This window comes from Schistocerca gregaria, chromosome 2, assembly GCF_023897955.1.
Source record: "Schistocerca gregaria isolate iqSchGreg1 chromosome 2, iqSchGreg1.2, whole genome shotgun sequence".
In the NCBI taxonomy this organism is placed as follows: Eukaryota; Metazoa; Arthropoda; class Insecta; order Orthoptera; family Acrididae; genus Schistocerca; species Schistocerca gregaria.
Window position 1 is genome coordinate 121,967,877 of NC_064921.1, and position 26,858 is coordinate 121,994,734.

Here is a 26,858-nt window from a genome sequence, read left to right on the forward strand (position 1 = left end):
AAAATTAAATTTGTCATCTACTGTGTATCCTGGGGACCAATTGTCAACATTCATCAAGTAAACTGTCACTGAACAGTATGACTGAGTGCCCAATTATGATCTTACGAAACTGTATAAGGGCATGCTGAAAGTAGTGGCTTTGAATTTTTTATGTGAAAACTCTTAAAATGTTTTTTAAAGAAAAGAAACATTATTAACATTCTATTTCTTTATTGTTCATGACCACATATTTGCAGACTTCTAGCACTAGAGGGCTCCAAATTGTAGTTATGGCAGTGTGTAATGTAACAATGTTGGTATGTGAGAAACCGTGCACTTTAGTTGAGTTTCGAATTTGAAGAGTTCATCCACACACGGAGCACCCTCTCACTCAACATTAAAATGCCAGACCATACACAAGAACTGCTGGATCTGCAACAATCTGACACCTTGGGTTCACTGTCATCGATCATCTTCCATACAGTCTCGACTTGTCTCCATCCAATTTTCATCTGTCTTCAAAACAAATAACACCTTCAAGGAATTAGCTCTGATAATGATGAAACAGTCCTAGCAGAGCTGAGGTTGTGGCCCTATCAGCAAAGTGAAACATTCTATTCTGTTAATATCAAAAAACTTATGTCTTGTTGGAAGAAACATGTTCATTGCCAGATCAGCTATGTTGAGAAATATATAGACACTAAGAATAAAGATGTAGAATGTTAATAATGTTTGTTTTATTTAAAAGGGTTTAAGAGTTTTCATGTAAAAAATTTCCGAGTCATTACTTTTCAGCATGTTCTTATAATTTTCCCTTCTTGGTTAAACCTGGTTGGTGAGATGCAGTATTACTGCCATTTGAAAATTACAATCAGACAAAACAATTATTATGGGCCTCACATCTTTGTGTAAGAGAGACTTTAAACAGCATATTAGTAATTTACAGTTCATTTTGGTTGAAGAACTTGGTAACTGTTTCAAATCTTTCACTGGTTTCTCCTGATCTTACTGTCTTTTTGTTTGCATCAGATCCAAATACCATACTAAAATTAACTTTTCCTATGATTTTGTTCTTACCTTTTGAAATTTTGTTCCTTGAAATTCTCAAAAATGTTTCTACTTTTACAGCAATGTGCAATTTAGATTTACGGCAGGAAATATGTTGCATCCTATTCTTGTATACAGCAATAAAGACATCTAATGTAGCAATGTGTTAACTAGTATACACCTTAATAGAAAATAGCTGACACCATTCAATCTGCCAGTCACGCAACAGCAAATATGTCACACCTTCATTTCCAAACATATTCCACAAGCCATCACATGGTGTATGGCACATGGTACTTTGTACCACTACTAGCCATTCCCTTTCCTGTTCCCTTGCAAATGCAGCAAGGGAAAACAGCCATCTATATGCCCTCATATGAGCCCTAGTTTCTCTTATCCAACTGTCACAAGTCAACAGTACTTCAGAACATTTGTAATTACACTTGTCTGAACACATCTCAAAAGTTAAAATCTGAACTGTATTTTCAGTATCCTTCATATGTTATAAAACTGATACAGACCATAAAATATAAATTGAATTTTCAAATCTCTTTTATATATTATAAAACTGAAATAGACCATAAACTACCTTCACTGTAACTAATCTCTTTTATATATTATAAAACTGAAAAAGACCATAAACTACCTTAACTGTAACTAAACTAAATTTCTTTTAATATAAAAAGAAGAAAGCACATAATAGTTTATTTTTACTTGCTAATACTTTCTTCTCTCAGAAGTGTTATGTGGACACTTTATCATGGTATTTTTAGGTTGGGAGGTGGGGCGGGGGTGGGAGGGGGGATATGTTTTGAACTATAGTTTCTTAGTATGTTGGTAGATGCTGGGACTGAACTACCATATATATATCATTACCAACCTCAGAATTTCAGTTTTAGGGAAGAGTGTTTTGAACTCTGCCACCCTCATCAAACAATTGTTTGCTTTATGTACTCTGCTTTGCTATGTGTTGAATGTTCCTTGTTGTTTTATTTTCATAGTTTCAAATGAGTGAAGAGACTAAGCATGCCCCTAATGAGATGCAGCCACTTAAGTAGAATCCTTTGCCACATTTTTGATGCATCACTTATGCAAGGAATAGTGCCCGAAAGACTTAAGTATGCAGTTGTGAAACCTCTGTATAAAAAGGGAGATAAGGCAGATACTGCTAACTATCGGCCAATCTCACTACTGACGAGTTTTTCTAAGGTTTTAGAGAAACTAATGCATGCCAGGATTGTTAATCACCTCATTGAATATAAGATCATCAGTAAAAGTCAGTTTGGATTTCAGAAGGGATTATCAACAGAAGATGCAATATTTGCATTTGCTGCCAATGTTTTGGAGTCCATCAACAAAAAGATGAAAATAGTTGGAATATTTTGTGACCTCTCAAAAGCGTTTGACTGTGTCAGACACCAAATACTTTTGCATAAAGCTTCATATCTAGGCATAAGTGGGGCAGCAAACAGAAAACAGAAAGTTGTACTGGATAGTCAAGAAGGTGTTTCAGCATCATCGGAATGGGGAACAATCACCTGTGGAGTGCCTCAAGGCTCCATTCTGCGCCCCCTGCTTTTTATTATTTTTATTAATGATCTTCCTCTATGTACAGATTTTTGTAAATTCACCATCTTTGCTGATGACACTACGCTACTGGTTGATAACTCAGTGGATGAACTTGAGGTGACAGCTAATAAGGTTTTTAGTGATATTGTGAACTGGTTTAATGCAAATGGTCTTTCTATTAATCACAGTAAAACAAACTATGTTCAGTTTCAGACAGTCTCTAAAGAAGATGAACAAGAACAAAAACTAGGTGACATGCAGATAGCTAAGGTCGATAGTACAAAGTACCTTGGCTTACATATAGATAGCAAACTAAACTGGTCAAACCACATCTTGGATCTCTGCAAAAGGCTGAATTCAGCAACTTATGCTTTACGCATTATCTGCTCTTACAGAAATACGGAAACCAGTAAATCAGCTTATTACGGTTATTTTCATGCCATTATGGCATATGGAATCATATTCCAGGGAAATCAGCCACTTGCTAGGAAAGTGCTATCTGCACAGAAAAGAGCCATTATGAATCATGAGTGGAGCCCACCCTAGAGCCACATGCAGAAATCTTTTTAAAGAACTTCAAATCTTCACATCCATTGCACAATATATATTCTCCTTGATGTGTTTCATAAGGAAAAAAAGCCCCTCTTCAAACCTAATAATGTTTATTCATAATCATGATACTATAAGAAAAGATGATGTCCACTATGAGCATGCAAACCTGAGTAAGGTACAGAAGGGGGTCCACTTCAATGGTTGTAAGATTTTTAATGCCCTCCCTTCACAAATTAAGTGTTTAGTAGATGATGAGTTCTCGTTTAAGAAAAGCTTAAGGCAGTTCCTATTGCAAGGGTTATTTTATACTATAGAAGAGTTCCTGAACCACAATGAATAGTACCCTAGTACCTGTACGGATAAGTCTCAGATACATTTCCCACTCTTCATTTGTGATCCTGTATATCTATTACTTGTAAACATCTTAAGTTTTCAGTAGTATATTTTCTGTATGTACGTGTATAGAGTCTGTAATACTTAACTTTGTAACATTTATTTTTTTGTGATTTTAATTTGTAATGTTAATCTAAGCCATATAATTTTAACATGAATAATAGCAATACTTACAAAATACCATAAAAAGTTTGTAAAACTGACACGTTCCATATCCTGTGATGTATTCACAACATGGATCACCAGAACATGAAATAAATAAATAAATAAATAAACACCAAAAGAGATCAGTAATTCCTATGACCATTTTATCATTTCTGCTTTTCATAACCGCAGAACTCAAGACACTGGATGGCAGCCTTCTGAGAGGGTGAGAGGGCTTCATCCTCACTTCATTTCTCTCCCCCTGAATGGTGTTTGTTTACACTCTACCATTACATAGCTTCCATACTCTTATAGTGTTTTCACATGCACCAAGAAATTATTTTCTTACTGATTTATTTGTTATGACTTGACTATCTTACCTTTTCCTCAATCAGTGCTAGACCAGCAGCTAACATGCGGTAAGCTGTAGTTTTCCCACCAAATGGGAGACCAACTATCATGAAACCATGTCGTACTATCATCATTTCATATATTTGCTGCACCTTTTCAAGAAAAGGTTCTGTGCACTGTATGTTGTGTGTTTCACAAGCTGTCTCAACTTCTCTGTTTAAAATTGTGTAATCTGGTGTTGGAAGTTCTACACCAGGAAATAAATCTGAAGTAATGCCCTGAAAATTTATTTTTGCTTCATCATTTATTTCCAGTATTTTAAAACAATAAATTAGAAATGTATCAACAGTTAATTCATAAACAATACTATATACCTGGAATAAAGGAAGATCATGTGTAAGAAACTTAGGCAAATTAACATCCTTGATTGATCGTAGCATTAGAATGTCTTCTGATTCTTGTGGATATTTTAGTTTTAAATTTCCAGCTGCAGTTAACACAGATTTCACTGCTCGCATCCCTAAGAACACGTATTTTATATTTTCACTTTCATCTCAACAAAATACATAGTAGCAATTTTAACACATACATGAAACAAATTTAATACAAAAATGAAATTACACTGTAGACTTAACGACACATCTGAAAAATAACTTAGTTGTGTCACGTGTTAACAACAGCAGTCCGGAAATATAAGACAGAACAAAACAGTTTAGGAATTTCTATTTGTATAAAAGGTTAATTTCAAGCTTATAATCTCCAAAAAGCAGTTGTAAGGCTCATTTGTGAAGAACCACATTTTTACTCTCCATTTTGACACACCTGGATCAAAGCCACAAATTCAACTATGTAAATAATGTCAAATGGCACTGAATTCCACAGCACTGGCTACCTTGATAAAAGGAAGCTTTGGGAAATACAGAAAAACATGTGGTCGGTCTGATGGCCCACAATATTTGACCAAAATATCACAACCCTAATTAAATATCTGTAGTAAGACCTATGTTGAGACTGATGGGGCCTCGTTTCTGAATCTGACACTCTCTCTCTTCATTCTCTGCAGTCTATAAGTAATCCAATATACCTTATCACACATAAATTTTAAAAAAAATCTGATTTCTAGTGCAAAAATATGGTTTGTAAACAAACTCAACTTTCTGTTTCTCATCAATATGAAAACTAGCAATACTAGTCATACTGTGAGTTATATAAATCAAATTTCTATACTACAGCATTTATTGATGTTTAGCTACAGCATTTATTTACATTTAACTGCTATAAAAATGTCTCTGAGAAGTAGTTTAAGAGTGTGGAATGTCGACTGTTGGTAATGGGTGCTTTTTATCTTCATGGTTTGGATTTGAATTTCTATGTTTAAATTACACTGCAATAGAATGAGAGTCACAAGATACATACCATAATCATAATGATGCTGAGATGACAGTTGCTCTGAACAAAGCCTGTAGGTTGCCACAATTTTAACTGCCAGAGGCCGTGCACTTACAAAGCCAAAGGAATACAGAACAATTTCAGAAATCAAAGCATAATCTGGAACCATCATTGCTACAGATCGAAACAATGCCTGAAATTTAAAAAGGAATAATTATAAATTTTATTGATTTGCTGTCAGTCCATATTTTATTTTGGCTTTTCTGTCCTAAGTAAGCACATGATGCTCATTCTGAGATGACTGTTGTCAAGACACACTTAGAAGTTCTTCAATACTGAATTTGAAGAAATACATAGTCTTTAGTAAAAGCTTTTAATGCCACATTTGAAACATTCATTTGCTATTACTATTGTTATGTGACTGTGTAATTAAGTAACTTGATACAATATAAATGTTAATACTTAATTTCATGTTCCAGGGTTCATTTGCATGATAAATTGTAATGATTTTGAACAAGTCATTTTATATTCATGTCACAAATTAGTTTGTAAATATGACTATGTGCTGATCATGTAATGCCTGATGAATACATTAACCAATTTGATGTTCTTGGAGATTCTGTCCAATATCTCAATAGGAAACCTGTATTATGATTTCTTGACACATACAAGACCATCCACAAAAACTTGCTCATAAACTTTTTTGCTCAATCTGTCACTGTTCTTGTCAGTTGACATGAGCTTTGGAGCAGTGAACACTGATTAAAACACATGACCTGGTTAACATGTAAGTAATGCTACTCTGATGTATCACTGCCATAACTTATTTCAATTTTTCTGCAATAAATAAATAATAAATAAACAGAATAGCATGTTTATTTGTGAAAAGTGTCTTAACTTAAAAGAAATGATTCTATATTATGCTGGAAGAACTCCACTCTGTTTCAACTATAGTTTGTACAGTTCATCTGCATAAAAGTTTAAAAAGGCCAATAAACACAGAACAAGTTGAGCATTTAATTAATGAACATAATTTCAGTAATTAAATGGTAGTTATAAATGGTCTCATAAATTATGCCAAGACAGCATTTATGTCAGACAGCCAAGTGAGAAATCCCAAGATCCCATAAGACTTAATGTATATAAAGTCATCAAATTACAAAAGGCTTCCCACATATTTACTGTTTATAACTTTCCAGACTATTTCAAACTCTCTGGTAGTTACTGGTACCTGTTTCTGTGCACCAGCTGCAAAATGAGCATTACTCATGTTTCTATTTGTTCATGTGTCAATGTAATGGAGAAAACAGGGAATAAATTACATCTGCTGTTCAATAATAAGATATTTCATGAAAGGTTGATACAAAAAGTAAACACAATACATCCCACAGAGAGAAGGGTTGCAGGTTCTAAGTTTAGCAACAAAAACACTCAAAAAACTGAAATCATGAAAAGTGGCATCATGGAAAAAACCTATATAGCAAAGCAGACTGGATACAGCCTTTCATTTCCAAGGAACACACAATGCAAATACATAAAAGTGTAACCTATGGCAACTGAAAATAGTGCCTATAATTTGTTGGGCAAAGGAATACATAATCATTACCCCTGTACAAAATATATTGCTGAAAAGAATATGGAGGAACATACACATCATAGCCTCTTCAGGAAGAATACACTATTGCAAATTAGACATCTACAGCCTGACTGTAGAATGTAGACTGCTTATCTAAATGAAGACTAAAACTTAAAATACATGCAGTCCAGCTGACTACTTCTTAGTACAATGTTGGCATTTATAGACACAGAAAATCCTTCTGACCAAGGTTAAATGCTCATCATTACAACAATATTAACTGAAATGCAACTGCTAGACAAAGACAAAGTGTTTTGGTTCCAAAACTACCTGACTATTCATAACTCATCATTAATCATACCAAAAAATCATTTCAATCATATATTTAAGTAAAGAGCCAAATAGTCCTCACTGTTCACAGAATAGTGTACCTCCTAGCATTAACATGCACCAAAACAAATACAAATCAAATTATTTCAGTGAAGCACAAATCTTGATTTAAACATCAATGTAGTAAATGCGGTAAGTTCACACAGTGAATAAAATAAGTAAGAGATCATTCACATATAACACAGAGACAAATTTGTAAACATAAAACAGTAAGAATGGAGTGAAAATTAAAGATATAACCAAAACAAAGAAGATGTAGGGGAAGAATTTAATCCCTTTAGTCACACAATCTGAAGCAGGACATGTATGTTTTTTACTGCTTTCAAGTCCATCCTTTGGAGAGCGAGCTTTTACTGCTGCACCCTTGCACTAAGTTCAGAGTGTAGGCTGAGGTGACAGTAACTGATCAAACAAATGATTACATAATATTACATTTACTGACAACAGTTGGTGCCAAAAAAACTTGCAGAAATACTGTCTGAAATGTCCACATGACTGCGATAAATAGCTCGACTGCTGATCCCAGATGGTGCACACTCCTCACCAGTTCAGTGCATAGTATGGCTTTGCAGCTGCAGAGAGACATAGGAAGTGAGTCCATTTGAATGCACAAATTACCTCTCATCTCTTGGGGCACCACTTAATTTGCAGACATGATAGGACAGAGCAAACAATTGGCACCTGTTCCAATTTTGTCACCACATTGATGGAGTGCACGCTTTGTACTCGACTCACACAGTGCATGGATGACAGAATCTGATATCAACATAAATGTCCACAAGGCACGGGGGTTTAACTCGCACTGGTTTTCCCATTTGTTTCTTCTTCAGTCATGGGCACTATAAAGTTGCCAAAGTTTGGTCTAACAATAAAATCTGCGCTCGGGGGCAATTGCTAGTACACGGTTGTCTACATGATTCTGTGGTACAGCTACCACATAGATCCCCATTTGAAAACAGAGCTCTGTAGCTGAAAAGTGGAAGCAATATGTCTGCATCCAGCAAATGTTTGTGTCTTGCATTCTTGTGTTGATGTCAGTCCAAGTCCCATGGCAGCAGGCCAGTCAGTTGTGATTAGGTGGCAGCACATGGTGTCATCTATGTCTGGCTGGGCGCACAGTGCATGTGTGCTTGCATGGCTCACTAGTGACAGCAGTGACTTCTGGGAGCTGTCCATGGTAATTTGTGGCTTGAAATGTTCAATGCAGAGATGTCAACTTGGAGGATGCTGCCACACAAACAAAGTCTGGTTAAACATGAAGAAAGAAAAAGACATGAAGAAAAATGTTCACATAGATGCACTATAAATATTGCATTGAGTTCTTGAAACACCTTATACATAAACTAGGTGTGACAATCAATGGGTCCTTGACGCACGCAGCAGTGGGGACACAGAGACTATGGAGAGACTAGGTCTGCACAAGTGCAGTGTCATCAGGACTCAAATGCAGATCCTCAACCTGCAATGGACAAGCTCTGTAGTGTGAGAGATGGTGTCCGGATCTCAATTGGAACAGGCACAGAGACTGGCTTGGGAGTTGATCCAACCTCAACACCCAATGTGTCAGAGGCAGAGAGATGTGACCAGGTAGCCCGGTGGAGACAAGTGTCTCAATGGCATGCAGCAGGTAGCTGCGTAATGCAGTGTGACATCATCATGATGCACCATGGGCATTTGAAATGGACTGGCGGCCATTTCATATGACATAGTCCACTGGCTGCTGTGGTGGGGGTGGCCGTTGCACATGTGTGGGGCATGGTCTGTGTGTCATCAGTAGCTACAGGAGCAGGCTCTGCCTGACTGCTTCTCTGCCAGTTGAAGAACTGAACGATGATGAGAGTGGTCACGACAAAAGGTCGCTGGACTCTATCGATTGAGACTTTAGTCAGTTTGCCATTGCATTCGGTCTGCAGAGTCTTCTTATTGCTGGTGATCAAATGGTGTGGTCCCAAGTAGGGCTGCATGAGTGGTGGTTGTCCATGTCTATGCACAACATAAAATGCAGGCAGCATTGTAATTCAGCATGAAAAAATACTCTGCTGGTACTGTGCTGCATCAGTGCAGGTGGTCAGAGGTCAGTCATGTGACTGCACAGATGTTCTTCAAGTGGTGGGGCTTAGGTATTGGGTGGCGATGGTACCTCCTTCATGAATTCACTAGGGATGGCGAGCAATTGATTGTAGATGAGGTCTAAAAGTGAGATGCAGAACTAGTACTTCAGTGTTAGTCACAGGCTGAGGAGTTATGAGTGGAAGTGCCTCCATCCAGGCGATGTTGTGAAATGTCAGGGAAAATTTCAGCATCCTCTGGACAGCTCAACCATGCTGTTCAATGCTTGGTGGTAGCTGGTCATTTGATGTAGCCACACACCACACAGTTGGGTGATGTGTAAACAGCACACTGTCGAACTGGTTGCCATGTTCTGTTGTTTGTGACTGCTGAAGCCTACCTAGGAGTCAACAAAGGCAGTGGCAATGGTCTCAGTGGTGACATCCACTACAGGCACTGCCTCTGGCCAGTGCACAAAATGGTCCACCACTAAAGTAGACACCACTTCCCTCTGGGCAGAGGAAGGGGGCCCAAAATGTCCTTGTGGATGTGTGCAAAGCAGTGTGTTATGTCAGGGAAGGCACCAATGGAAGCATGGGGATGGATATCATTTAGATGCACTGCATCAGAATTTCTCTTGGAGAAATGGGTGATGTGCACTTTTTGAAACATCAACCAAAGCTTGCAGGAGGAATCAGGAAAGGGCACTAGTTCCAGTTGTAGGCTACTGGAGGTCTCATGCTGGAAGCTGCCCACTTGGTCATCATTTTCCTGTTCTTGGGCGACACCCCCAAACTACAAAGGTGAAGGAGATAACCGTGCAACTGTGAACAAGCACTTGGCGATGATATTGTCAATCCCAGAAATGTGGCATATGTCTGTGGGGAACTGTAACACGTATCCCAGCTGTTGTAGCTGTGATGGTGAACTGTTGATCTTGCTCCAAAACGTATGAGTTACCAGCTTGTGGTCGTTCAAAATAATGAAAGAATGGGCTTCTACTGATGAACAGAAGTAATTCACTGCCTGGTACACCACAAGCAACTTGCAGTCATATGCAGTCCACAAGCATTTTGATTCCAATAATGTGCACAAAAACAAAGTGAGTAGCTGCTGCCCACCATGAACCAACTGTTGAAGTGCAGCACACATAGCAGTCTGTCAGGGATCCACAAATATGCCCAGATTATTCTTTCTTGTATCTACACAGAAATTCCAATAAACACAGGCACAGTAGATGCCCTTTATGCTACTACTAATTAGAGTCATATTTTGGACATCTTTCATCAGTCTAGTAAGAGGATCATTAGACATGTTGCTACGCTTTATAACAACATGTACCACTACAATGGCGATCTGTGTGTATGCCACCTGGCAACTGATCTTGCTGAATACAGTTGAGCACAGCAATGCATAGCTAAAATCAAGCTAGTAGGGCCCCAGATAGCTGTCTGGCACTGTTCCTGAATTCAGTGCATGGTAGTCCTCACATGGGCACCACGAATTGTCCTTTCTCAGTAGTAAATGTAAGACAGAAGACCACAGACTATTTGACGGTCATACAATGGCATGTGGCGTCAAACTCAGCTTTTGTTACCATGGTCCTATTGGGTGCAAGGTGACATGGGCGGGGTGAGCTGGGGGAGGGAGGGGGTTATGCATGGTAATATTGTGGTGGAGCATCTTATGTTTGACTTCCCTCGGTGCCCCAGATGAATGAGTAAGCTCTGGGAATATCTCCAGGATATCTGTGTAAATGTTCAGTGCATGCTATAGGTTTTATGCTGAAGAATACTGCCTGCTGTCACTGATCAACTATCCTCAAACTCATTCTGGAGTCTATCATCTGGGCATTTGCAGCATCAGAAAGCAGCTTGTAGTGGCCAAGGAAATCCACGCCCAGGGTCAGCTCATTGATGTTGGCCACAGTGGACCTCCACCTCAAATAAGCTGCAAAGTCCAAGGTCCACATTCCAGTGATTAGTACCACATGTTTTTATGGCAGGATTGTTTGCCATCATGAGGTGCACGGTTTTGACAATGTCTGCAGAGAAAATGGATAAATCAGAACCATTGTCGGCCAGGTACCTTAGGCCCCCACCCCATTCCACTGTGAACTGATGCTTTGATACTGGGTATGTATAGCCTGGTCATAGCTGGCACTTGGGTGTGAGCATGGTGAATGACACTTGGTGGCTTTGCTGCCAAAATGGGCAGGGTACCAACAGTTACCGCTCGAAGGTGGTTCCACTGTTAGCATGTTACCGACAGAATGGCTTTTGTTCTCTTGCCGAGTGCATGGGTTGGGTTGCCTGTAGCCAGATTGGCTGTTGCTGTGATAAGTGCTGCCCTCTGGCTGTAAGAGTGCCAACTGATCAACTTTAATGGTAAATGCTGCCATCTGGGTGGCCAAGTTCTGCGCTATGATGTGTAGGTCAGAGACCATGTGTGCTGTTGTGGAGGCAGGGGTATGGTGTGGCCTCAGTACTAGGCACTGTTGCCAGTGCATTACGTACTGATTGTTCAAGTTTGCAACAGCATCCATCTGCATATTTGTGTGCATGGCAATTACTGTTTGCACCTGTACAGAGGGACTGCACACCCAGACAGTGTGCAACAACATGTCTGGGACAATTTCAGACTCTGCAAGGCTCCATAGGTGGCACAGGAGCTGAGGAGGACTCTGGTTGCTGCATTCCTCTTATTGCAGTAACTGGTGCACCCATTGCTTAATGGCCAATGAAATCCATCAGATCAATCTCTCCTACAGGTAGTTATACAAGGACTGCATTGGTGAGGTGGTGATTATGTCCTGCATAGCTTTGATCAAGCTTTCTCTCAATATGTCCAAATTTGGCAAGGTCATAAGTGACACTGTTACTTCAAAAAAAACTCTTTCATTTGGCTAAATCACATGAACAGGTAATGAAGCCAAAAGTAGGATACTGCAAACAACACTTGTCCTGTGCTAGTTGTCATTCCAGCAACATTGAGTGGCTCAGTTTGGCACTGTTTTGCACATGCAAATTTGCACAAGCTGGCTCCACATAAGCTAGGACCATGTCTACAGGCCATGTCTGTAGCTCACTCTCCATGAGCCAACTGTATCCTAACAGATCTTCTGTTGCCTTTTGGAGTTACTCCAACATCATTATAATAAAATAGCTAAGTTCTCACACAAAAGAAAGAAGAACATTCTGCTGCTAGGTAGTTTGCACTGTAGAGGTGTGGGCCAGCACTTGCAGGAAGTGTTGAAGAATGAATACCATGTCACCACATTGTGAAGCCTAGTGCAGGGTTGTCTCAGGTGACTGACAGCATAAAGGAGCTATGTAGGAATTTCACGAAAGAGGGACAGGTAATGATTGTGGAGCAGGGAATAGTCTTGATAGGGACAGGGGATATTATGTAGGTGGTAACTTGGTACAGATAGCCACTTAAAATGGTGTAACTAAGGTGCACTTCATGCAACTGTTTCAGCGTAATGATAGGCCTTATTTAGATGCTTCTGTCAGGTGTGTTAACATGAGGCTGGAGAAGGCACTGATGGCAGAGGACATGGCACACATTGCAGTGGTGCCAGTTGAGTTTATCAGTAGATCGTATTTCACTAGGCATGGCCTGCATCTCAATATGTATGGCAAAGGGAGGCTAGCAAAGCTTATAAGTAACAGTGTAGTGGGTTGTGGTGGGATCACTCATGGAAAAATTTCTGCAGTAGTTGGTGTTAGAGCTGCAACCTTTTAGATTGAAGTCAGCTGATAGGTGTACCTGCTTAAAAGAAGTCCCTCTAACCTTCTGAGGATATCAGGTACCCAAGTAGAGAAGGAATTAGCATATTTCATCAAAATAAAATAAATATTAAAGATGCTGTTAGTTAACTGCTTATAGATGTTGACTCTGAATTGGTATATTGGAGCACCATTTAAATAATTTTGACAATTCAGAGGCTTCCTTCACCAGGATACAGGTTAACTGGCTGTTTTTCAAGGAGTTCTTTGCAGAGTGGGGGAGTGGCCTTGTATGTAAAAAAAAAAAAGAAGGATGACATTTGAGTCAGTAGACATATCAAGGCGTTGCACTGAACAGGTATTTCAATGTTCTTAAGGGGCAGTTTAATTTAGTGAAACTAAACTTCTAATTGTTTTTGTTTGTAGGTCCCTTAACTCTTACTTCAGAGCATTTCTGCTCAAGCTAAAGAGGATTCTCAGTTCACTTTTTATGAAGTACCAAAAATTATTTATATAGGGTGACTTCAGTATTAATTTTGTATATGACTGTGCAAGAAAAAGGATATTGCTAGATCTCCTAAACTCATATGATCTGATACAGACTGTGTTTTTTTTCAACCAGAGTGCAGGGGAACAGAAGCACAGCCACAGACAATATTCTTATTCATTCTTCATTACTAGATGGCCATTCTGTTAGTAAAATGGTAAACGTCCTTCAGACCATGATGCACAATTTCTAATACTAAAAGGATTTTGTACTCACACAAATGTTGCATATAATTACAAACTATGTAGGAAAGTTAATCCAATGGCAATAGAGAGTTTTTTAAACCTCGTTCAGTAACAAGAGTGGCAGAGTGTTTATAGTGCTCATAACACAGATGACAAATATAATGCTTTCCTTAACACATTTCTTATGCTCTGTGAGAGATGCTTTCCTGCATAACATCCTAAACAGGGTTCTAGTAGTAAAAGGCAGGCTGGGTGGCTGATATCATTTAGATATCAGGATATCATGTAGAACAAAGTGGGGATTACATCAAAATGTTAGAAGTAATTATTATCGAGCTACAGTAGCCTATTACAAACAGTGTTGTAAAGTGCTAAAAAGCGTTATTAGGAAGGCAAACAGTATGTGGTACACAAATAGAATAGCTAATTCACAGGATAGCCATACGGTCAGTTGTGAAAGATGTGTCTGGTCAGCAGCTAAAGATCGGTGATATAAAGTCAGTTCATAGTAAAAATATTTCTGTTACTAGTAAGTCAGATACATGTACAGTATTTAACAACCATTTTCTGAGCATTGCTGGTGACTTACATAAAAACTTAGTTCCTACAGGGAATCATACAATTCTCTTAGAAAATGCCTTTGCCAGATTGATATCTGAAATACTCCTCTGTAATACTGACAAGGGGGAGACTGAGTCAATAATTAAACCACTGAAGACTAAGAATTTTTATGAATATGATGGAATGCCTAGTAGAATATTAAAATACTGTGCTGCACATGTTGTCTCTGTACTTAGCCATGTTTGTAATTTTTCCATTAAGAATGGTCAGTTTCCCGAACAATTAAAATACTCAGTAGTAAAGCTGCTTTATAAAAAGGGAGAAAGGGATATTGAAGACAATTTTATACCTATTTCTATAGCGTCAGTGTTTATTAAAAGTTGCTGAAAAGGCTGGTATGCAAAGACAATTGATCATTTTATATCAAATGTACAGTTCGGCTTTAGAAATGGATTAACAACTGAAAATTCTATATTCTTTTTTTTCTGCGAGGTACTGGATGAATTAAACATAATATTTTGAAAGCTAGGCATTGTTATTGATTTGACTAAGGTGTTTGATTTTCTTGATCACAAAATACTGTTCCAGAAGTTGGATTGTTATGGAATATGGGGAATAGCTCACAACTGGTTCACCTCTTGCTTTAACAACAGACAGCAAATGGTCATTATTCATAGTGTGGAGAATGGTTGTGATGTGGGTCTGAGGGGGCACAGTCAAACGGAGGGGGAGGGGGGGGGGGTTCCCCAGTGATCAGTGTTGGGAACACTCCTCTTTCTTATTTATATAAATGATATGCCCTCTAACATTACAGGTAATTCTAAAATATTTTTGCTTGCGGATGACACCAGCTTGGTAGTAAAGGACGTTTGGCTGAGTTTCAAACAGTGCAGTTCATGGCATAAGTCATTGCCTTGTAGAAAATAAACTAATGCTAAATCACAGTAAGACTCAGTTTTTACAGTTTCTACTATTTTTACTATTTTAGTGGTATATGAAGTAAGAGATCGTTCAACATGAAAAGTAATCTACTTTGCTTATTTCCATCCACTTATGTCATATAGTATTATATTTTGGAGCAACTCTTCCTGTTCTCAAAGGATATTTTTGGTTCAGAAACAGGCAGTTCGGGCAATAAATGATTAAGTTTGCAAACTTCTTGTCAACCCCTGTTCACTAGTCTCACTATTCTAACATTGGCCTCTCAATATCAATATATATATATATATATATATTAAAAACAAAGATTCCAAGACTTACCAAGCGGGAAAGCGCCGGCAGACAGGCACATGAACAAAACACACAAACACACACACAGAATTACAAGCTTTCGCAACTGGCAGTCGCTTCGTCAGGAAAGAGGGAAGGAGAGGGAAAAATGAAAGGATGTGGGTTTTAAGGGAGAGGGTAAGGAGTCATTCCAATCCCGGGAGCGGAAAGACTTCCCTTAGGGGAAAAAAAGGACAGGTGTACACTCGCACATACACACACATATCCATCCGCACATACACAGACACAAGCAGACATATTTAAAGGCAAAGAGTTAAGGGCAGAGATGTCATTCGAGGCCGAAGTACAGAGGCAAAGAAGTTGTTGAAAGACAGGTGAGGTATGAGTGGCGGCAACTTGAAATTAGCGGAGGTTGAGGCCTGGCGGATATCGAGAAGAGAGGATATACTGAAGGGCGAGTTCCCATCTCCGGAGTTCGGATAGGTTGGTGTTGGTGGGAAGTATCCAGATAACTCGGACGGTGTAACACTGTGCCAAGATGTGCTGGCCGTGCATCAAGGCATGTTTAGCCACAGGGTGATCCTCATTACCAACAAACACTGTCTGTCTGTGTCCATTCATGCGAATGGACAGTTTGTTGCTGGTCATTCCCACATAGAAAGCATCACAGTGCAGGCAGGTCAGTTGGTAAATCACGTGGGTGCTTTCACATGTGGCTCTCCCTTTGATCGTGTACACCTTCCGGGTTACAGGACTGGAGTAGGTGGTGGTGGGAGGGTGCATAGGACAGGTTTTACACCGGGGGCGGTTGCAAGGGTAGGAGCCAGAGGGTAGGGGAGGTGGTTTGGGGATTTCATAGGGATGAACCAAGAGGTTACGAAGGTTAGGTGGACGGCGGAAAGACACTCTTGGTGGAGTGGGGAGGATTTCATGAAGGATGGATCTCATTTCGGGGCAGGATTTTAGGAAGTCGTATCCCTGCTGGAGAGCCACATTCAAGGTCTGATCCACATGTGAAAGCACCCACGTGATTTACCAACTGACCTGCCTGCACTGTGATGCTTTCTATGTGGGAATGACCAGCAACAAACTGTCCATTCGCATGAATGGACACAGACAGACAGTGTTTGTTGGTAATGAGGATCACCCTGTGGCTAAACATGCCTTGATGCACGGCCAGCACATCTTGGCACAGTGTTACACCGTCCGAGTTATCTGGATACTTCCCACCAACACCAACCTATCCGAACTCCGGAGATGGGAACTCGCCCTTCAGTATATCCTCTCTTCTCGATATCCGCCAGGCCTCAACCTCCGCTAATTTCAAGTTGCCGCCGCTCATACCTCACCTGTCTTTCAACAACTTCTTTGCCTCTGTACTTCCGCCTCGAATGACATCTCTGCCCTTAACTCTTTGCCTTTAAATATGTCTGCTTGTGTCTGTGTATGTGCGGATGGATATGTGTGTGTATGTGCGAGTGTACACCTGTCCTTTTTTTCCCCTAAGGGAAGTCTTTCCGCTCCCGGGATTGGAATGACTCCTTACCCTCTCCCTTAAAACCCACATCCTTTCATTTTTCCCTCTCCTTCCCTCTTTCCTGACGAAGCGACTGCCAGTTGCGAAAGCTTGTAATTCTGTGTGTGTGTTTGTGTGTTTTGTTCATGTGCCTGTCTGCCGGCGCTTTCCCGCTTGGTAAGTCTTGGAATCTTTGTTTTTAATATATTTTTCCCATGTGGAAGTTTCTTTCTGTTTTATATATATATATATATATATATATATATATATATATATATATATATATATATATATATTAAAAACAAAGATTCCAAGACTTACCAAGCGGGAAAGCGCCGGCAGACAGGCACATGAACAAAACACACAAACACACACACAGAATTACGAGCTTTCGCAACTGGCAGTTGCTTCGTCAGGAAGGAAGGAAGGAGAGGGAAAAATGAAAGGATGTGGGTTTTAAGGGAGAGGGTAAGGAGTCATTCCAATCCCGGGAGCGGAAAGACTTCCCTTAGGAGAAAAAAAGGACAGATGTACACTCGCACACACACACACACACACACACATATCCATCCGCACATACACAGACACAAGCAGACATATTTAAAGGCAAAGAGTAAGGGCAGAGATGTCAGTCGAGGCGGAAGTACAGTGGCAAAGAAGTTGTTGAACTCCTTTGGTTCCATCAGATTCACCTGGTCCTACTCCAAATCCCATGCCACTTTCCTAGACGTTGACCTCCATCTGTCCAATGGCCAGCTGCACACATCCGTCCACATCAAACCCACCAACAAGCAACAGTACCTCCATTTTGACAGCTGCCACCCATTCCATATCAAACGGTCCCTTCCCTACAGCCTAGGCCTTCGTGGCAAACGAATCTGCTCCAGTCCTGAATCCCTCGACCATTACACCAACAACCTGAAAACAGCTTTCGCATCCCGCAACTACCCTCCCAAACTGGTACAGAAGCAGATAACCAGAGCCACTTCCTCATCCCCTCAAACCCAAAACCTCTCACAGAAGAACCCCAAAAGTGCCCCACTTGTAACAGAATACTTCCCGGGACTGGATCAGACCTTGAATGTGGCTCTCCAGCAGGGATACGACTTCCTAAAATCCTGCCCCGAAATGAGATCCATCCTTCATGAAATCCTCCCCACTCCACCAAGAGTGTCTTTCCGCCGTCCACCTAACCTTCGTAACCTCTTGGTTCATCCCTATGAAATCCCCAAACCACCTCCCCTACCCTCTGGCTCCTACCCTTGCAACCGCCCCCGGTGTAAAACCTGTCCTATGCACCCTCCCACCACCACCTACTCCAGTCCTGTAACCCGGAAGGTGTACACGATCAAAGGGAGAGCCACATGTGAAAGCACCCACGTGATTTACCAACTGACCTGCCTGCACTGTGATGCTTTCTATGTGGGAATGACCAGCAACAAACTGTCCATTCGCATGAATGGACACAGGCAGACAGTGTTTGTTGGTAATGAGGATCACCCTGTGGCTAAACATGCCTTGATGCACAGCCAGCACATCTTGGCACAGTGTTACACCGTCAGAGTTATCTGGATACTTCCCACCAACACCAACCTATCCGAACTCCGGAGATGGGAACTCGCCCTTCAGTATATCCTCTATTCTCGATATCCGCCAGGCCTCAACCTCCGCTAATTTCAAGTTGCCGCCACTCATACCTCACCTGTCTTTCAACAACTTCTTTGCCACTGTACTTCCGCCTCGACTGACATCTCTGCCCTTACTCTTTGCCTTTAAATATGTCTGCTTGTGTCTGTGTATGAGCGGATGGATATGTGTGTGTGTGTGTGTGTGCGAGTGTATACCTGTCCTTTTTTTCCCCTAAGGGAAGTCTTTCCGCTCCCGGGATTGGAATGACTCCTTACCCTCTCCGTTAAAACCCACATCCTTTCATTTTTCCCTCTCCTTCCCTCTTTCCTGACGAAGCAACTGCCACTTGCGAAAGCTCGTAATTCTGTGTGTGTGTTTGTGTGTTTTGTTCATGTGCCTGTCTGCCGGCGCTTTTCCGCTTGGTAAGTCTTGGAATCTTTGTTTTTAATATATTTTTCCCATGTGGAAGTTTCTTTCTATTTTATTTATATTGAAAACAAAGATTCCAAGACTTACCAAGCGGGAAAGCGCCGGCAGACAGGCACATGAACAAAACACACAAACACACACACACAGAATTTCATTCTTGTTAACAATATCAGCTTATTCCCAGAAATTAGCAGCTTTCACTCAGTTAATACTAGGCAGAAATCCAATCTGCATTTGGATCTCACTTCCTTAACTCTTGTGCACAAAAGTGTACTGTATCCTGCTGCATCTATTTTCAATAAGCTACCAAAAGTACTCAAAAATCTTAGCAGTAACCCATGCGCTTTCAAATCAAACTGAAGAAATTCCTCATGGGTCATTTTTTCTATTCTATCGAGGAGTTTCTTGAGAAATTAAGCTGATTCCTATGTAATATGATTGATTGTATTTACTTAAACTTATGGCTCGACTTTTTTGGGTTCACAAACGTTTCATTTTATGTGCTATTGCTTTGATATTGTAATTTCATGTGCTGACACATTCCATGACTTTGGAGATTTGCTCCTCAATTTGTTCCTATGGAACAAGATGTGTAAATAAATAAAATAAAAGGGAAAACACTAAGAGTATCACAACACACATGAAGAGGACATGCACACAAAAAGAATAAACGTTCAACTTCAAACCACACATGCTACGTTGCTATGGGCTAGACAGAAATGTTAGTGTGGGAATCCACTCATGGTTCCATGTCACATCTATTGATAAAGACTATCACACCATGTTTTGCCTGCAGATCACGTCAGGGCCGCCGAAGAAGTGGGAACTGAGTGGTTTTTTACTGTTTTCACATCTGTCAAGTGGTGAGTTGGCTTTTACTGCCCATACCCATGCACCAAGTTCAGGGTGTAGACTCAGGCAACAGTAATTGATCAAGTACTTGTTTACATAACAATACATTTATTGACAATGGTTGGTACACTAAAAAATTTATAGAGGTACTGTCTGAAATGTTCACATGCAGCAGTCACTGACAAACAGCCGGTGAGATGGGTGGTGATATCCGGAGCTTGATTGGAGATAAGACTGGAGCTGGAGAGGTGGCTCACCAGAGACACTGTCGCAATGGCAGGCAGCACATGGGGTGTGTGCTGGCTGCTTTGTGCACTGTGACTTCATTATGACAAAGCTAGGGCATTTTAAACGTCTGCACAGTCGACTCATGAAAAGTAGACCACTGGCTGCTGTTGTGGGGGTGCCAGTGCGCCTGTGTGGGGCATGGTCCAGGCAACTGCCTGGGTGGGGCTGCGGGTAGGCTGATATGCACATTGCTGCATGGTGATAACTCACGGGCTATGCATGTCACCAGCAGCTATGGGAGTGAGCTTTGCCTGACTAGTTGCATGGGGAGCATTGTCCTTTGACAGGTACTCCACAGGGTCAAAGAAATGAATGGAAGCCATAGTGGTCAAGAAGTAAGTCAGCTTGACTCAATCAGTCAAGACTTTAGTCAGCTTGCTGTTACATTTGTTCTGAAGAGTCTCCTCATCATGGGAGATCATGCAGTGCAGTCCAGAGTAGGGCGCATAAGTGTGGCTGTATCACATGAACCATTGCATGATTGATAGCACATCCCACATCTCCTGGAACATGACCTTTGGCATGAAATGGGTGTGGCATATTTGCCATGAGTGATGTTGACGCTGTTTTCCAAAAGAGGCAGTGAGTGAAGCAGCTCGGATAGTGCAGACCTGTGGGGCAATGGACTGGTTGTTTAGTCTACCACATGTATGACTTCCAAGTTTGTCTGGATGAGCGTTTTCTGAACAAAAGGGACATGCACCAGAAACAAGAGTGGACACCTTATGCATTTGGTCAACCAGATTTAGAAGCAGGTAGTGGGTCATCAATATCCACACTTCTCCTGGTGGCTCCAAGCTTTTACACTGCTACTCACTGCGCAGTGGCTTTGGATGCTCAGTAAGCTACTTTTAGTTCACTGATTTGGTGAGACCATGTGGCTTTCGTAAAGATTGATCCTTCTCTGGGCTGTGAATGTGATAATCATTACTGATTCAGTCCCTTGCTCATGTTTCTGTATTTCTGCTTCTATGTCAGACTCTGTTCAGCCTCCTGTTCCTGTGTCTGGTCAGGCAATTTGAGGAGTGTGTTGCTCATATGGAAACACAATAACCTCAATTTGGTGATTGTCATAGAGTTGTGATTTGTGTGTTTTAAATTACTGGGGTTTTGGGCTCCTTGAGATTATGCAAATTTTTGTTAAATGTTTTAAATTACTTAGGTAAAGGGCTCCTTGGGGTAATGTAAATTTTTGTTATGTTCAATGTTTCATTATATGTGATGTTCAAAATACTTTTTTGCCTGGTGCATTGTGCACTAATCACCATCGCTTCCTCCAGTTATTGGAAGCCCAGAAGCTTATGCATCTTATGGGGACAAATTTTGTTGCATGTATTTTCGAGGGTTATACTTCTCAGGCAATCTTTTGTTTAACTTAGGTTGAGTTCACCAGCCAACTGTTCATGTCTCCCTTTCACCTATGTTTTCCGTCCCACATGACAGTTAAGTATTTACTGTTTCCACCTTGTGTGATTTTAAGCTGAATCTTGGTTGGCCACTGAACTTCTTAACTATCAGATGTAAGTGGAGGTGGTTGCCTTGGCCAGTATCCCTATTATCTTTTAGTGAGTTACTACAACTGTTTTTTCTACACTTCTAGCGTATATCCTTATCTGATGACTAAGTTTTTACTCATTTCACTTAAAGTTACTACTCTGTTCATCAGGCTATCTTTGTATGTTGTGCCTTGGGATGTGTAGCCACTGGCTGCTTAGGAGGAGTGTGGTGAGTAGCATATTGGACCTGTCTTATGTAATTTTGGGGCTGTTTGTCCAGACTACATTGCAGTGGTTTCATGTGAACCAGCTTTAATTGTTTTTCTTTTAATGAAATCCTTTTAGATAAACCTGAATTATTTGTTATACTTTATTCAAACATACACTAAACATGTTTACTGCCTGCCTGGTTTGAAGACTGTTTATCTGTCATGTAATATTGTTATAAAACACTGTTATTTGGGGCATTCTTGAATTTTGTACTTATTCGTTTAGCTTTTTATCACAGGAAAAGAACCTTTGAAGAGACTGTTTTATCAATTACCAGTAATTGTTCTCAAATTGTTGTATATAATGGATGGTTTTGTCTTAATACACTCCTGGAAATGGAAAAAAGAACACATTGACACCGGTGTGTCAGATCCACCATACTTGCTCCAGACACTGCGAGAGGGCTGTACAAGCAATGATCACACGCACGGCACAGCGGACACACCAGGAACCGCAGTGTTGGCCATCGAATGGCGCTAGCTGCGCTGCATTTGTGCACCGCCGCCGTCAGTGTCAGCCAGTTTGCCGTGGCATACGGAGCTCCATCGCAGTCTTTAACACTGGTAGCATGCCGCGACAGCGTGCACGTGAACCGTATGTGCAGTTGACGGACTTTGAACGAGGGCGTATAGTGGGCTTGCGGGAGGCCGGGTGGACGTGCCGCCGAATTGCTCAACACGTGGGGCGTGAGGTCTCCACAGTACATCGATGTTGTCGCCAGTGGTCGGCGGAAGGTGCACATGCCTGTCGACCTGGGACCGGACCGCAGCGACGCACGGATACACGCCAAGACCGTAGGATCCTACGCAGTGCCGTAGGGGACCGCACCGCCACTTCCCAGCAAATTAGGGACACTGTTGCTCCTGGGGTATCGGCGAGGACCATTCGCAACCGTCTCCATGAAGCTGGGCTATGGTCTCGCACACCGTTAGGCCGTCTTCCGCTCACGCCCCAACATCGTGCAGCCCGCCTCCAGTGGTGTCGCGACAGGCGTGAATGGAGGGACGAATGGAGACGTGTTGTCTTCAGCGATGAGAGTCGCTTCTGCCTTGGTGCCAATGATGGTCGTATACGTGTTTGGCACCGTGCAGGTGAGCACCACAATCAGGACTGCATACGACTGAGGCACACAGGGCCAACACCCGGCATCATGGTGTGGGGAGCGATCTCCTACACTGGCCGTACACCTCTGGTGATCGTCAAGGGGACACGGAATAGTGCACGGTACATCCAAACCGTCATCGAACCCATCGTTCTACCATTCCTAGACCGGCAAGGGAACTTGCTGTTCCAACAGGACAATGCACGTCCGCATGTATCCCGTGCCACCCAATGTGCTCTAGAAGGTGTAAGTCAACTACCCTGGCCAGCAAGATCTCCGGATCTGTCCCCCATTGAGCATGTTTGGGACTGGATGAAGCGTCGTCTCACGCGGTCTGAACGTCCAGCACGAACGCTGGTCCAATTGAGGCGCCAGGTGGAAATGGCATGGCAAGCCATTCCACAGGACTACATCCAGCATCTCTACGATCGTCTCCATGGGAGAATAGCGGCCTGCATTGCTGCGAAAGGTAGATATACACTGTACTAGTGCCGACATTGTGCATGCTCTGTTGCCTGTGTCTATGTGCCTGTGGTTCTGTCAGTTTGATCATGTGATGTATCTGACCCCAGGAATGTGTCAATAAAGTTTCCCCTTCGTGGGACAATGAATTCATGGTGTTCTTATTTCAGTTTCCAGGAGTGTATATCAAGGTCCTATTAACCCAATTGGTAAAGTTACTTTTCCTGAGGAGCATTACCAAAAATCATGGTATGAATGTTGTTCTATTTTACCCATCCCTCTCACTCCCAGGCAACATAACATCAATAGTGTGCACCATTCTGGTAGCTACAGCATTCTACAAGATGAAAGGATTAAATCAGTTGGTAGATAAAATGCTCACTGAGGGTGTTATAAGTCCGTCCACCTCGCTGTATGCATCAACAATATTTATCTTGCCTAAAAATAGTGGGGGGAAAGAGGGTAGGGGTGGGGGGTGGGGGGTGGGGGGAGATTTCCACGGTTGACTATTGTGTCCTTAATCAGAAAGTTATCTTTGAGTCTGTCTTCCTTCCTGAACTGCAGGGGTGTTTCACACTTCTTCCCAGAGCCCACTATTTTTCCCTTTTCAGTCTTAACCAGATGTATTACAAGAATCTCCTTGCCAAAGAATCAAACATGGCCACTGCCTTTTGCACTGATTGGAACTTCTATGAATTCAACTGGGTGCCTTCCGACATTTCTACCAGGTCAGCAGTTCTTTCTAGGTTACTCGATTCCATGCTCTTGAGATCTGAAGTCTAAGTGTGTGTATAACTACTTGGATAGTGTTGTCATTTACAGCACCACTTTATCCAAGCATTTGGAGCATTTGTGACTGTTTTTGGATGGTCTGAGGCAAGCAAGGCCAACTGTGAAACATCTAAAGTTACAAACTGCCTACTGGCTTCTGTCTCGGGTTCTTCAGCCAATGTTCTTTTGATGATTTTGCTGATGTTTCAACAGCACGAGTGGCTGGTATTGTCAAAGCTTCACCCTCCATTGCTGGTGATGGAGGGTCAAGTTTTGACAATGCCAGCCACTTGTGCTGGTGAAAAGTCAGTAAAATCATCAGATGAACGTCAGTCAAAGAATCCAAGACAGAAGCCAATAGGTAGTTTGTCAACAAGTGGCCACGAAAGCCTTAACAATTTCCTATCTAAAGTTACCTTAGCTGAACATGAGATACCTTTTCTCAGGCATCTAGTCTTGGTTGATGGTATCAGGACTGATCAGTATAGGGCCTGAGCTATTTACAGTTTCTGCCCTCCTGTGACTACGAAATGGGTAGCTCATTTCATCTGAAAGGCAAACTTCTTCCAAAAATTCATTCCAAAGTTTGCTGAGCTAGCTGCTTCATAAACCTGTTGGACAAAAAAGGGTGAGCCATTTGTCTGGACCCACAGTAGCAGGTTGTGTTTAATGTGCTTAACCTCACGTGCACCAGTTCTGGTCATTCCTGACTTCAGTAAACCCTTTGTGATCCAAGCCAATGCCACTAACTCTGGGGTTGCTGCAATGTTTGCTTCAGGAGCAAGTTGGCAAGAAGATTCCTTAGCCTATGCCTCTAGGTGCCTGTCTCCAGCTAATAAAGCTGAAAAGAAATACTCTACTCATGAGTTGGAAGTGTTGGCCTCTTTGTGTTAGAGAAATTTAAATATTACCTCAAACACTGAGAATTCACATTGGAAACAGACAACCAGGCCCTTAGTTGGATTCTGGCTTGCTTGCATAAAAATGGCTGTCCAAATTTCCACCTTCTGATTCAACATGCACCACATTAGGGGGTGTGGTAATATTGTAGCAGATACATAGAGCAGAACATTCAAAGACGAGGAGAAGGGTTCATCTCTCCACAGTGTCAAGGTCGCCCAAGGTATTGTTAATTCAGTGCTTACTGGGGTTCCAGTATTCTTTGCTTACCTTGCACAACCACAAGAGCAGAACACCAAGTTGGGCTTAATTTGGGAGCAGTTGAGAGCTGATCAGCAAGTTCCTGGGTACAAACTGCAGAAGGACATTCTCTGCCGCTGTGGGTACCAGGTTGAAGAGCTTAAAATCTGTCTGCCTACCATGCTTGTCCTGGCTGTTTTCAAATATTATCATAATTCTGTTGTGTGTGTGTGTGTGTGGAGAGAGGGGGGAGGATGTCATCTGAGGACATATATACCATTCACATGATCTGTGAGTCCCTAACTTGGACCACCCTGTATTATGATGTTAGAAAAGTTTTTAATCAGTGTTAGGAATTCAAGATGGCTAAGGGTAATTCCAATGGATTTAAGGGGTTGCTTCAATCCACTTCGGTAGAAGATCCCATGGAACATCTTACATGGAACCAAGGTGGGCAGCACTATATATTTGCAGTGGTTGATGGTTTTATTTGGTTCAGCTGGCTGCTCTCCAGCAGCAGTATTAGGTATTTGAGTAAGATTTTCTCTTGGTTCAGTCCTCTGAAGGTCACTCTCAGCAATTATGCACCTTGTTTCTCTTCGGGGGAATTTTTGGAACTTCTGTTTTTCAATCAGCAATTAAACACATCACCACAACACCTTATTACCCCCCAACATTCATTTGTGAAGCAGGTTAATCATAACTTAAGAGTCTTCTCTGATTGTTTTTCACTCTGAGGCTCAAATTAAATGGGATCTTCCTTTACCATTGCTGAAACTAGCCTTTAATACTGTCAGACATGAGGCACCAAAGCTACCTATGTTTCTCTCATGTTTTCCTATCCCTTTAAATACCCTTGATCAAATATCTGGTCCATACATGGTCTGTTGCCCAATGATATTAGTCCTCAGTTAATCAAGGATAACTGTCATAGAGTCATGGCAAATATTCATAGAGTCCATAAAAGGAAAGCAGCGTGGTAAAACAGGGCCAACATCAAGGGAACATTCAGTTCAGTGACGTAGCCTTCATATTAAATTTTAGGGGGTTGAGACTCTATAAATTAAGGCATACAGAAAACTGTCACACCACTTTGTGGGACTGGAGGTATCCACTCCAGTCACTCCAAGAAGAAAGTGGAAAAAAGCTGTAGGTTCAGCGTAGCTAAGTTAGGAGAGGTAGTATTAATTAAGTCTTCCTTGTGAGCCCT

General features: G+C 41.4%; 1 protein-coding gene across 1 annotated transcript in view; it reads right to left on the minus strand.

The window, feature by feature from the left end:
* LOC126336485 (dynein axonemal heavy chain 7) overlaps positions 1-26,858 on the minus strand; it is a 978,012-nt gene that overhangs the window by 520,356 nt on the left and 430,798 nt on the right. Inside the window, exons 21-23 of the mRNA XM_050000228.1 lie at positions 5,452-5,617; positions 4,410-4,555; positions 4,065-4,313 (exon numbers count right to left, since the gene is read on the minus strand). Of these exons, the coding sequence (XP_049856185.1) occupies positions 4,065-4,313; positions 4,410-4,555; positions 5,452-5,617 (561 nt within the window). The remainder of the gene's footprint in view (positions 1-4,064; positions 4,314-4,409; positions 4,556-5,451; positions 5,618-26,858) is intronic.